At 41.1% G+C, this 13925-nt stretch overlaps 1 protein-coding gene across 2 annotated transcripts; it reads right to left on the minus strand.

Moving 5' to 3' along the window:
• Window positions 1–1061: 1061 nt before the first annotated feature.
• Window positions 1062–12942, minus strand: hepacama (hepatic and glial cell adhesion molecule a). Of its 2 annotated transcripts, XM_085380823.1 has the most exons (7): window positions 11057–12942; window positions 7989–8336; window positions 7513–7794; window positions 2616–2706; window positions 2271–2338; window positions 2025–2095; window positions 1062–1820 (listed from the first exon to the last, which is right to left on the minus strand). In XM_085380823.1, the coding sequence occupies exons 1-7, from the start codon at window positions 11151–11153 to the stop codon at window positions 1458–1460; spliced, it is 1320 nt and encodes a 439-aa protein (XP_085236949.1). In that variant the 5' UTR covers window positions 11154–12942; the 3' UTR covers window positions 1062–1457. The 2 variants fall into 2 exon arrangements, with proteins under 2 accessions (XP_085236949.1, XP_085236948.1); XM_085380822.1 differs by lacking the exon at window positions 11057–12942 and having other exon boundaries at window positions 7989–10017.
• Between the last annotated feature and the right edge of the window lie 983 nt (window positions 12943–13925).

Below are 13925 nucleotides of genomic sequence, written 5' to 3' on the forward strand. Positions count from 1 at the left end.
AATACTCACACCTTCAGTGAGGGAAGGTACAGTTCAAAAGCAATCAGTAAAATCATGCAGATTTTCATGACAAAAGATGTCCAGCTGGACCTCTGAAGGGAACACATTATCTTAATAATAGTGATAAACCGGGATACTTTGTTTGCATGTGTTTGTAGACACTTTCACAAGCTCACATCCGCTTATTCTGTGTGTGCGAGTCTCATCACCAGGATCAAAAATTCATTTTCTCCTTTCAGACCTTTTTACCTTTATAAGTAAATCTTGCAAAGTGCATCTAACTAAAAGCATCATCACATCTGTTGAACTCACAGCGTTGGTGAAGCTTCCCGTGGCTATTCTGTACATGTATGTTGCATGCCTGTCTGTAATGCAGCCTTCACCTATTCAAAGTGAGAGTCAAAGGGTAAATATGATACAAATGGTTCAAGGAAAATATGATTTATGTTACATAAATTAAAAGTTCCTTTTTGAAATAGCTCATTTTAAAGTCAGTTAGCTCATATTATTCATACCTGAAGCAGATATAGTTATGGGTTAAACAAAGGCCGCTGTCACTGTACCACCTGCACTTGCCAATATTAGGCAAAACAAAGGGGCAAAATAGTCTTCATGAGTTTGTCAAACAAACAAACAAACAAACAAACAAAAAACCCACAAAGATTAAAAAAAAGCAAACTATCATGAAAAACAGATCATATAAAATACAGTTAGATGTAAATCTGTACTATTTAAATTGTTTCCTGCCAGAGTGCATAAAACTCAAGTATTCAAGGAAATGTTTGAGTGACACCTAATGGAGCAGACAAGTATTGCACTTAATATTCAGAACGGTACATCGAGTTCAGCTACCTTACAAAGACAAAGAGGAAGGTGTGTCTTTATTTCTTCTGTGCCGTGTGTAGCCAGCATAACAATAAAGTGTTTATGTAGATATCAGGCAAGACATAAAAGAAGAGTGAACATCTGTAGCAGTTATGATTTTGATAGAAATAAAAGGATCGCTTGATGACAAACTACAAATTATTTAAATAATTTTTATTACCTTAGTTACACAGTGACCTAATGTGGCATAAGGATACAGGGTGTGCTTTTAACTGACTAAAGAAAAATAACAACAAACAAAAACTGTACAGTCACATCTTAAACTTCCCAATAATAACTCAACAAGGAGCAAAATATATATCAGACCCAGAAACTCTTTAATGTCTCAGCATCATATACATTATATACTACATGCTGGTGGACAGGATATAACTTTTCCTGTGAGAGGATATATTTTGAAAGGACCAGAGAAACACTGTGCATAGCCACAGAGAAATAGATGATAAATAATGGAAGACAGAAAGTTAGCTGAAAGTGAACTCATCTATTACCCTAGTGCATCAGATCCATTATTCTCATGGCCGAACACAACCAACAAACTATACATGTACATCACATAACATGAGTAGCTGTCAGTGCTGTGGTGGGGTGTGAGTCTGATCGCTGGTGTCTGCACATTCCACCTCCACAGGCAGGTGGCCGGTTGGGATGCCTACAGGAGGACGGACCTTTCTCACAGGACTGAAACTGCGTGGAGATGAGCCCGGGGAGTGAGCAGGGGAGCGGACAGGGCGTAGGGAGGAACCTGGAAGGGGTTGTGGAAGTGGTTGTGCGAGTGGAGAGGAGCTGCGAGGGTATCTGCGTGGGGTGGACCAGATTGGTCGATCAGTTCTGTGGGAGGAAGGAGGCAGGACTGAAGCGTAGGTAGCGGGGAGACTCGTTTCTGATTGGCTCATAGCATTGCCAGAGCATTCTTCCAGTCGCTCCAGGCTCTCCTGAAATAAGATGATGACACATGTGTGACAGCTGTGGGCTTTCATCGGTGATTCTCATGTAATCAAGACATAGTTTGTAGCAGAACATCAGCTGGACTATGTTCATAGTCGTGACTGTACGAGGTTGTAATTATTATTAACCAACTGACAGTTTAGTAGCAGAGCTGCTGGAAAGGTTTTTCCCCAGATGAAAGAAGGACTTACATCTTCATTGAGAACGTAAAGAGGCATAGGACTCCTTCGACCAAGTGTAGATGGTTTGGGTACAACATCAACTGTAAAAGATGTATGAGTATTATTATGCAGTCCCAGTTTTTTTTTAGCTTTAACTTCGTAATATGCAATGTTAATCCTGACTGTTACAATTTAAATATTAGCCTACAGTGTGATGCAAACATCATGAAAGTGCTGTACACAATTAATAGACTGCGAACTATAACTGCTGCTCACCATCATGGCCATTTTCACTTTGCTCCACATACACGGGAGCTCTTTGGGGGACAGGTCTGTGCTTCTTCCTAAAGCAAAATAAATCAACAAAACAAAACAAGAAAACAATCAACTGATTTAAAAGACGCCTTTATATATACTGCAGATCACAGTTTTGTACTATTTTCCCACCAAATGTCTAGAGACTGTGGAGCTGCTTGAGATTCTAGCCACATGTTCAAGTGCACTATCAAAGCCAATGAGAGAAAGAGGGGGGGGGGGGGAAGAAAGAAGGAGAGGAAGAAACAGAGCAGCAGGGGAAAGAAAAAAGACTGGGAGGGGGGGAACAAAAAGAAAAGGTCTCACTTGGAAGGTTTCCAGCAGGCACACACTGTCACCAGGGTGATCAGGAGGAATATGCCCCCAGTGGACAGGATGATGTATAGCGAGCTCCGTCCTAAACCAAGGTAATACAGAGGCAGAGAAGAAAGCCAGAAAGAAAATAAGAGGAAAGAAGGAAAGAGCTTAAAACACACATGCACACACTTAAATCCTTGTGCACTTGTAAAACTATACAAAGAGTAGTAATATAATCTAAAAATGCTACATTAGTTCCTGATCTTCCCCCAGTGAACATAAAACATTTCTAACACGTCACAAATCTGTAAACATCTGTAAATTACAAGTAACACTATAAGGCATGCTCCACTTTCACTCGTCATGCAGCTCTGAGCCTGTTTGTAGCTATCGATCCATCCTCCACCGAAGGTCACCAACGTGTTTTTCTACAGGTGGCTTATACAGGACCCTCCATCTGCCTTTAGGGGTAAGGTCTGAAGCAAAAACCTGCATTTTCCTCGACTCTCTAACACCAGCCAGAGAGCACATATTCAGCACCTTTACACAACTTTGATACAGATACTTCTTCCCACATGGAGTGAGAACACCTGATGCAGGTGTTCTCAAAGAAAGAAGCGGTTCACACTCCTCACACCAACTATCAAAAGCTGGGGTGACTGAAAGTCTTGGAAATATGTACTCATAATTCCACTGGTCAGCTAGAGCACGGTTTTCAGCAAACACTCTCAGCGGCACAGGTAAGGGACTCCCTGACTTCTTCCAGAATCCTTTTTAAGATTCTAACGGACTTGATGTTGGTAACGTTGCACATCCTTTCCAATGCATCCATAAAGCAGCTTCTGAGCAGTTTGCAATCTGAATGCAGCAGTCTTGGCCAGTCTTGTGTCAAAGGGGGTCCTTGTCCTTCCTTTGACACAGAAAGAGTAAAGAGGTGCCTTTAGCCAGTGCCGCCTAGAACAGAAGAAATTCGCAATAAGATGCTGGACATCTTCAGTGAGCCCAGCAGGTGAGGCCATCACGAAGCCTGTGCCACAAGGATGAGGCAACCAGATTGTTGGCAACCAGAGCTCTTTCTGTGTCGGACAGCCGGAGTAGCAGTCATTTCCATTTAGACAACCTTTCTCCTGCACCCCGTTCCAGTTCTGTTTCTGAAAATGTTCATTACCTATAAATGCTTTAATAAGAATAAAGATGTAAACTTTATTGATCTCTGCATTAAACCCATTCACTCAGTGAAGCAGTGGGCAGCCACCAATCCAGCGCCCGGGGAGCAGTGTACAGGGACGGTGCCTTGCTCAGGGGTACCTCAGGTAGCCATTTAGTGGATTCGAACCACCGACCTTCCAAGCATGGGGGGGACCACTCTACCTACCGAGTTATCCCTGCCCCACCATTCCTATTACATTCCTTCCCAAGCATAAATTTCCTGGCAGGGTTGGAATGTCAACTGTACACCATTTACCCACCAATAAAGTAAAACCATTTACTCTAGCTTTCACAATCCCCACATTTAGGTCATATGTCTTGCAGACATTAAATATATCTCTCATAATAAATACATTTTCTAACATAGATCTGGCTGGGACACAATATGACTTATCTTCCGGAACTTAAAAGTCTGTTAGATAACACCTTTGAAATTTTTTTTATATTCGATGCATAAAAGAGTCAGTGTTCTCCACAAAACAGCAACGGTAGTCTCTACTGAATCTGCTGGATTCATTGTGACTTGCTGACCTCTCCAAGTGAAAAAGAATGTTGTTGGTACATCCATGTCCTTAAGCTTGGTAAAGCAAGCTTGAATTAGAGCCCCTTTAGTGCTCTCCTGAAGAAAATAACTTAATTCCATCTTTTTATGATACAATAAATCCTGCTGACTATTCTGACTGACTGATTGGAAACACTGTTCTTCCTGTTGCTGTTTCTGAATTACCCTCCTAATGTTATCAGTAGATCTATAAGTGTATCGCTGACAGATATCTTTGATTTGAGCTCTCCCTTCCTCCCACCGTGTAATTGGAGATTGAAACCCATTTTTCTTTGATCTCCAGAGATCATGATGATAACACCTTGAATTTCTGCTTTTACTTGTAAAATTCTACCATTAATATGTTCTGTACTTGCCAAAAAGCTGTATGTCCAAAGTGGGCCAAAAATAAAATACCGACCCCTTCGCAGAAATTTGTTCCATAGTTAAAAATACATTGCTGTGCCCAGCAGAAACTCCACTCCACTCTATTTCCATAAAATTATCACTGTGGGTTTCTTGTAGAAAAAATAAATCTAGCATCTTTTGTCTTCAAGTTCTGTAATCAAAGCTCTATTCTGTGCATCCCTCCCCCAAATTTACATTTAAAGAGGTCACCTTTAAATTTAGCAATTGAGAAAAGGAAGAAAAGCAGACACGAAAAAACTGAAAATAAGAAACATTAGTGAAGTCTAACTATCTTGAAATTATTCTAAAGGCGTTTAAGTTTGGAGTCCCTACACCCTAAACTCACAGTTTTGAATCTGAGGCACTTAAGCTCCTGTGCCAGTGCTTCATTAGATAGAAGGGGTGGAACTTCTGACGATGTAATCCAGGTGGATGGTATAGCAATCATGAGCTCATGATTTATTGAAATGAGTGAGTTGATTAACCAACTCAGGTTGCTTAACAAAAACAACTCCCTTATTTATACAGGAAGCGTATGCAATATTTCCATGCCCCACTTCGTCTCAAACTGCCAACAGCAACTGCTCCACTGTGATGCTGGGCTGTGGCACCGCTCTCACTCTCTCAAAAAGCGACAGCGTCCAAAGAGAAGTCACAACTAAAAAAGCCACAAAATGAAAACAATTGTTTACGAATATAACCACAAAAAAGAATATGAATATGGCAAAAAGTGTAGATTGAGTGTGCTGGCATGAATAGTTGCATTGAAGTAGCTCATTACGGTTATCCCTTTCAAACTCTGTACTATGAAACTATGCAAGCAGAGGAAACAGAGTAGTTTGAAAGCCTAAAGCTGTCTCCTCGTGCAGAACATCACAGTACAGCAATAATGAAGTCAGGATTACTGAGGTCCACTGAAGCACAGCGTCCTCCCACCTGCCTGTGTTTTTTCCTTCTCCCTCCTCATAAATAACCGTCCATTCATTGGATTAGACTGCCTCTCCCTCTCTTGCTCCCTCTCAGCCTGACATGCGGCTCTTCACTGGCGCCCAGTAACAGGCACTCTGAGCCAACTCTGTTACAATCACAGCCTGGATTTGCACTTGTTGTAAACAACATTGTTTGAGAGGCCAGCATGTTTGTGTATGGGTCAGCATGAGATGATAATTGCTCCTGCTAGCTCCTACAGATGGAGGGTTTGTGAATAATGAGAAGAAATTTACTGTGCATAGTTACCTTAACATATAAAGCTATCATTCAAATTAATTTAAAGGATTTTTAAAGATTATGCTGCCCTGCAGTAAGTAGAATTTACACTGATTCCAGTTTAACCAGCTACAACATAAATGCAGTTTACAGGCTATTTGTTTTACAGGCTACATTTACGTTTACAGGCTTTTTCACTGTTAGTCCAATTCTCTGACCTGGCCTGAATGTTATTTTCTTCTTCTTTTTCTTTTAAGCCACTTAACACTGATCTCTGAATCAATCGATCAATCAATCAACCACAGTTGTATATACACATAACAGACGACATAGCAAGGAACCAATTTTAAAGTGCATCTTTAGGTATTTAGGTACTAACTTTAGGTTACTAGCCGGTCACAAAAACACATCATTTGTTCCTATATTTTTTGCCAAATTTATGAAAATACCAAAGATTACGCAGTCCGACTGCCATTAAATAAAATTTTTGCACCAATAAGGTAATTCCTAGAGCTATGAGCTGAACAAACAAACAATCTACAGCAGATGAACAGTATCTGAAAGTCACATCTTTAAGAAATTAGAAAACATCCAGAAAAGTCCTGACACAGGACCTAACAGATGCATCTAACCCTTCAGCTGATCCATCTACTGTTCACTGAAGTCTCATCAGAAATGAGTCGCAGGGAAAGGGTGGCTGTCATGAAGCCAAATTTCACATCTTTGGCTCAGTATCTACAGAAGGAGTCAGCAGAGAGGTACAACTGTGAGTTTCTAGAGTAATCTTATTGAGGTTATTATTGTTATTGTGGGATCATCTTGACAGGGAACTCAACAGAAGGTCGCCAACATTCAAGAGCTTTGAATGTCCACGAAGAAGCCTGGAGAACTATTCCTGAAGACTAATTAAAGAAATGACAAGATACCAAATTTTGACTGCCAAGCTTTTTCAAGATTAAAACATTCAAGATTCAAAGATTTTTATTAATAATTTTTGACATGTACACAACATACAGGAGAATCAAAATACTGTCTCTCTCTCTCAATTTACTGTAGAGAAGATTTAAGAAAGATGAAGGACGCTCTAGGGAACAGAGAAATTTAAACCTATGTGTAGTGCAGTAGTGCGTGATATAAATAAAATAAATATATCCGCTTGTGACTAGGACAGCACTGCAAATGATCAACAACAGCCTGTATGACGGTGGTGCAGATGGTTGCAGTAGAATTAGAAATGTACTGTTTTTGCCTTATATTCTGCACTTTTGTGTTTGGACATATTTTAAGAAATCGTTGATTTCTCCTTCTATTAGCAAAATATAGAGAAATGGTACTTTTGCACATTACTGCATGTACCGGTATATACTTGTGTCTTAATGCAAAATCTTTACACTGCCATACTGCTGCATAGATAATACTTCTTAATGCTTCTTCCAGCTCTGTTCAACTATTATTAAATGTTATCACCCATACCCCCCACCCCCCTCTCTTTTATGTAAACACGTGTCTTTTGAGTTCCTACCAGCGTAACTTGCCACCTACTGTAGACAGTGAGCCTGACAGGACTGCTCTTCGTGTTGCTGATGGGGTTCTCCACTGTGCAGGCGTAAATGTCATCGTCTGACATCAGAACCCGTGAGATGGTCAGCACCTTTTGGTCATGCGAAAGCAGCAGACGCGAGTCATTCGTCAGCACTTTGCCTCCCTTCAGCCAACTGTAGACAGGCTTTGTGCCATTATCGTGGGAACAGTGGAGGTTGAAGTGCTCGCTGTACTCCAGGACAGAAGACGCCATCATCTGGATGTAAGGCTTGGATATAGGAACTGGGAAGAAGGACAGGGCAGAAGATACAGAGGTGAATGAGATTGAAATGACGTTCTCTGGACAGGAAATTTCATTTTCAACCTGTATTAAATTTTATAGGTCCTAACTCATCTTCCAGTGCTCTGCTCTTGTTGCTCAGATGTTTTGAAACACGAGTAAACTTGGCTATAGAAACGAGAGTAACTCTGCTTACCGTCCACTGTGAGCTGAATGTAGCGCTCTCCAGTGAAGGTGTCATCTGTGATGGAGATTTCCACTTCGTACACCCCTTCATCCGACAGCTGCAGGTTGTGAAGCAGCAGCGAGCCATTCTCAAACACCAGGATGCGGTTGCGATACTCGGGCCTCAGGTTTCCAATGATGTCCGTCCCTATGGACTGCACGACAGTGATCGGTTTCACTTTGTCCTTCTTTAGCTGCCACTTAACAACAGGCTTGTCTGTGCTGCTGCTCGAGTAGCTGACTGACAAAAGGGCTTCTTTGCCCACCGTTCCTCTCACCACCTGGGTTTGGCTTGTGACATTCACTCCTGACACCTCACCTGTTATAAAAAAAAAAAAAGGGGGGGAAAGACACAATGGTGAGGTCTTAAACTGATGAGCAAATATAGAGGTGTGTAAAGACAGTGTGAGGCAATGATGCTCTGCCAGTGATTGGAAATACATGTGGAAATTATGCAAAACAAGCTAACAAATGAAAAAAAAAAATGCACTAAATGATACTACTAGGCAAACGCAAATAGTCACATGCAATACACAGTTACAGTGCAACACAGGTATTTTACTCAAATGTTTTCCTTTGATTCATTTTGAATCTTTATCTTTATCCCTGTTCAGTTCATTTATATTGCTAGAAATACATGATGAAAAAAAATGACAAACCAAAAAGGTGTAGGCTGAAGCCACAGCTTTTATATAAATTATGATGCAAGGAATTATTTCCGACAAAAGAAGAACAAGAAAGAAAATTTAGACCATTCATCACAAATGTAGCTACAGATGAATGCTTCCTCTTCCTCTCTAGAGCAGGGATGTGAAACTTATTCTCCACTGTGGGCCACATACACCATCACTTTATTCTCAAGTCAGCTGGACCAGCAAAACTCCTCATTCTGTCAGTGTAAAGAAGATTTAACTACACATTTAATCCATAAAATATTTTAATATAATAAAAACAAGTGCAGTTTAACCAGCACAGCTCTTTTTCCACATTATGTAGAAATGCTTTTGTAGTAAAAGAAAGATATCTGTCACATTTGAGGCTTGAAGTAAGTCATAAATGTTCAAAATGACAGAAACAGTAATGGCAGCTCATTGCCCAGAGCCCCAGACTACCCTGGAAGTATAAAACAGAAAGATTTTGTTAAGTCATATAAAAGATTTCTGCTTTTTCCTTTTTTTCGTATTGTAAAAAATCCTGTGTAAAAATGTTTTTGCACACTATGTTACGTATTTACCTTGGAAAAGCTCTTTATCAGTACCTAAAGCTGTAAAACCTATTAAATTACAGGGAGTGCCATGTAGCAATGTCCACTTTGCCAGAAATCAAACCAAGAACTCACAGCTGTTGGCATTTGCACCTATGTGGTATACTCCAAAGCTGCTCTCCTACTGGATCACCCTGATATTTTATACATATGTATTTGAGTTAAAATTTTACCTGCAAATGCAAATCTGCCAAATACTGTAAAACCTGCAGTTCTTAAAGTGAAGTAGTTTAAAGTGTCTAAGAGCATCTATTTGTACTGGGAACTTTTGTGATCACTGCAGTCGTGTTACGCCGCTAGAATACAAGAGGAGATTGTAAGGATTTAAATGCATTTGACCTAAATGTGCAGAGGCCGCCTTGAAATAGAGATAGCAAGTGCTTTTCTCTCGAGTGTCGAAACCCTTTTTGCTCTTTTATGTGAAAAAGAATCGCTTTTACATGACCGATGACTTAAATGTGGGCAATAAATCCTTTAATAACATTTCTGACGTTTTTTTTTAACTTTCACTTTTTTCTTCTCTCTCTTAACGATCAAAAGGTTGGCACATTTTAGTTTTACTGAATACACACATGCTGGTTTTACTTCAGTGTTCATGTCTTGATTACTACCCTGTTTCTGTGAACCCCACCCTCCTTCTCAAGAATTCCTCATAATCTCCTGGAGTGAACAAGTAATACACTAATTTTGATTTGTGCACCCCAGCTATCCTCCACCCCCACAGGGACATTGGAATAAGGAAATATAGCGTGAGCCACATTTCAGCTTTTTTAAGAAACCCTGTCTTGGAAACCAAACATAGCAAAGCCATTATGTCCACAGTGGAGTTCCTGTAAATCAGCTGTAGCTGGACACATGCAGGTCTGAACAGTGGCTTCGGGCCCATGAGGGGCATCCTACTGTTCTGGCTCAGTGATGGAGAGATCAACCTATGAGAGCGACAGAGAAGAGAGAGGGGAAAAGAGGGAGAGAGAGAGAGCGACCATTCTTGCAGAAAGGCAGTTAGCAAGGCATCGCCTCATTGCCGTGGTAACCATTTGGTCTGCCTGACAGGGGTTGCCAAGGCAATAAGACAAAGGGCATGATTGTTGAGACTAGTTTCCTCCCTTGAAAAGAGTGAGGGAGGGTTAGAGAGAGAAATTCTTTGTCAGTGGTGAAGTTGGAGATGGACACAGGATTCAGTGATTCCACCAAACTCGCCTGCTTTGGGTAAACTGGTACAGCTGAGAAATCAATCCAAACCTTTTAAAACCAAACTCACCGTACTGTAAACTTTTGACACTTGGTCATCATTTCCTCATCTGAAACTACCCACACACTCAGGAGAAGGCCCTGCCCAGTTCAACAGCTCTCCACAAAACTCTTTATCATCACACTTAACCTAGACATCCCCTCCTCGCACGCCTTCAATGGCCTCTCCATGCTCCTTTGAGCTTTAAATGGGAGCCCAATAACGAGCACCACCCTAGAACAAATCCATTGTGCTGCCAACCTCACAAAGTGCAAGGACAAAAATAAAAGCATCAGCGTCTAAATTAACTGGGATTAACTTTGCTTCAAAAAGAGTCGGTGTGAAAGACTTGGATCTTGGTTTTAAAGGCTATCAAATAATAGAAATCTGAAATAAAGATGTGAACTAAATGATAATTATTGTGAATTGGCACACTCAGGCTGTTATTTGCATTCATTTTACTATTTACATTCCTTCAGCAAAGCAGCCTGCAGATCATTACCCTCTTTTTTCTGTTAATAGTCAAACAAAGACTTGGACTTACCTGAAAGGACAAAGACGAGGAGGCCAAGGAGCTTCAGCAGAGGAGGAATGTCAGCGAAACTGCCGTCTCTAGAGGAGGGTTTCCTCTCCACCTTCATCTTGTGTCCTGGGCAGAGTCTTTCTCCCACTTAGTGAGCATGGTTTATCCACCCTGGGCACGTCTCTGCCGCTCAACACTATCCACCGCCTGCCTGCCTGCAACACTGGCCTCTGCCTGGTCACACTGAGCCCCACTCTCCACACAGCACCCCACTCACTGCCAACAACAGCCAACTGTGTGTATGTGTGTGTTTGCATGTGTGTGTTCATGACACATAGTTTAGACGAGCTCCCCTCTTCCCTTTCAAAAAGTAGTTAACAGAAACTCTCTGCTTTTAGTAGATCGTCTGCTATTTTCTAAAAGTTTTTATATTCTTTTAACTACACAAAAAGCAATTCAATGTCGAGTTCAGCTACTTTGGAAAGAAATTCACGCTGGAAAGGACTACTTAATTCAGCCAGAAGCATTTCTGAGCTTTAAGTAGGTTCCTTAGAGCTTCTGGAATCTACTTAAAGCTCGGAAATGTCTGAGTTTGAAAAACAACTCATTTCCCCCCCTCTTTGGCCTATTTTTGTGGCATTGTTCAAACTCCTCTCTGGACTGGAGCCTCACAGTAAACACACAATTTGCTGCTTGACCACCAAACCAATCACACGGAGCCTTTTAGGTATTTTGCTTCTGGTTTTTACGCACTACTGTGTCAGGTGCACGATGCTATGTACAAGACATTCATAGTAATAGCAGCAAACGAAGAGCAAGTATAGAGAGGTTTTGTACCTGCTTTGTCCTCTAGGTGGAGTCAAAACTGCACCAGAGTAGCAAAGTGACATATGAGAAGAAGTCAGGAGCCGGAGGCAAAGCTTAGAGAGAAGATAACTAAATTATTGGAAGTGATGCTAAACTTTTCATAAATCCAAATGCATGTGAAAATCAAAATGGGAATCTTACATGTGAGGTAAAAAGTACATGTGACAATGCAACAAAAGTCAAAATTCAATAGTTCTGTTGCTTTAGATCCTTCCTCTGACTGCCAGTTTGCATGGAGCTCTAATATCAGTTGGGAAGTTTGGCAGTCACTTTTTATTACAGCAGACACGCTGCCATGTGTGAAATCCCCGTATGTTTGATCAGTCTGTTTTCTGTTTTTTTTTTTTCTTTATTTGTTTGTGTGCACTGATGAGTCAGTTGCATTATAAATCATCTCTCCCACCTTCTAAAAGTCTTTTGTCAGGAGTTTTTTTTGGAGCATTTTGTTTGACAACAAAGGGATGTTTTATGCAGAGGAGGAAGCCTGCGTTGATAGGAAGAAGAAAAAAACAAAAAAACAAAAAAACCTTCCAGGACTGTGGGAACAGCTGCTGTTGACTACCACTCTCACAGGGCTGGTACTCCTGTGTAGTGAGCCATCAAAGTCGAACCTCTCCCCTCCACCTCTGCCCTCTCTAAAAGAAACACCTCCCATTTCCTCTCATCTTCTTACAGGCTCTAAATCAAGGGGGACAATTTCCAGTCAGCTGAGCGAAGAGGGGACTAGAAACAGACCGAGCCTGTGTGTCTCAGTTAGTTTGGCTGAATGTGTCATAACAGAAGCTATTGTCACTTTTAGACCCCATTAAGACTGATGTCATCCCCACACATGCAGATGCAACACAGTGCATACATGATACAAATGATACTCATATCTTTTGAAATCTGGGATTCTTGCATTTAACAACATCTCCTATTAGCTGATATTTGTGCAGATGTAGAAATAAAGCTCATATTTTCTGCACACTGCCCACTTGTGTATCCTACTCAGAAAACATGGTCTCTCCTAAGATGGCGAGGGCAGTCATAACCACTGGAAAGAGGATAATTACGCCCCCTGCTGTTTGTCCTGGCTTATTCTTCTCTAATTATCACCCAGGAGACCAGAAATCTTTGCACACTGACAGACTGAGGAAGAAAATGAACTAACCAAGCAAATCTTTCTCGTGATTTACTCTTAAAATGGTCCGGGTCAGCTTTAGTTAAGTGCAAGCTGCGAAGAGAAGAAAATATTATTCTTTAGTGTGTTTAAATCTGGCTCTCACATGATGATGTATTAATATCCTCACACGATTTTCCAGCTCATGTCTCTCTCTTTTTTTTTTTTTTGTAAAACTGTCTTTTCCATCACCTTCAGAATTCAATCTACAGCACGAAGTGGGTGTTGTGCTATGTTTGGAGGTGTGCAGGATATTGATTGTTCACCCACAGTCATTAAAGAGACAGGAGAACGTGGCCATGGCACCTCTGGGACTGAGTAGGAGAAAAGAAAGAACAGGTCCATATAAAACCCGTAGAGGATGTTCATGAGATTTGCGGCTGAGAGGAGGAAAGTCAGCTTGAGAAGGAAGTGTTTGCGCTCTGCCTTTGCGAAAAACCGCCGCAAGCAAAGGCGCTGGCTGTTCCACCTCTGCAGCTGGCGACGTGCGAGCGACAATAAGTGACTTTAACGGGATCTGCGTGATGAAGTACGGCTCGTGTTTTTCCTGTTTGAGAATGCGTGTGTGCCGTTTGAGTTTGTGCAGTTCGCTGTGTGGCTCAGATGTGTGTGGGTGTTCTGAGTGGGTGCACTGGGAGACTGAAGATGCTCTATCCTGTTTCTCATAAAGTGAACAAGACTGCCTCGGCAGATGAAGCAAAATTGTGTTATTCTTTTGTGATTTTGGCATGTAATGTAAAACGGATATACACAGAGAGTGTTTATGACAAGGCAACTGCTGGTGGATTTACATGATCTGAACATCTAAAAAAACATTTTTAGTACAAAAGAGTTTTGTGTTAATCATTCATTAGAGTTGTTGTT

This window comes from Rhamphochromis longiceps, linkage group LG14 (assembly GCF_057381845.1).
Source record: "Rhamphochromis longiceps isolate RC_006_pf linkage group LG14, R_longiceps_female_GT1.1, whole genome shotgun sequence".
In the NCBI taxonomy this organism is placed as follows: Eukaryota; Metazoa; Chordata; class Actinopteri; order Cichliformes; family Cichlidae; genus Rhamphochromis; species Rhamphochromis longiceps.

What these genes read in the sequence shown, in the direction of transcription:
- hepacama (XM_085380822.1), bottom strand. Translation starts at nt 8,460, where the DNA reads ATGTATTTCCAATCACTGGCAGAGCATCATTGCCTCACACTGTCTTTA. An exon ending in CATTCAGCTCACAGTGGACG is followed by an intron (nt 7,795 to 7,988) that starts GTAAGCAGAGTT and finishes CCTTCTTCCCAG; the next exon opens with TTCCTATATCCAAGCCTTAC. An exon ending in TTTACGTTCTCAATGAAGAT is followed by an intron (nt 1,821 to 2,024) that starts GTAAGTCCTTCT and finishes ATCTTATTTCAG; the next exon opens with GAGAGCCTGGAGCGACTGGA.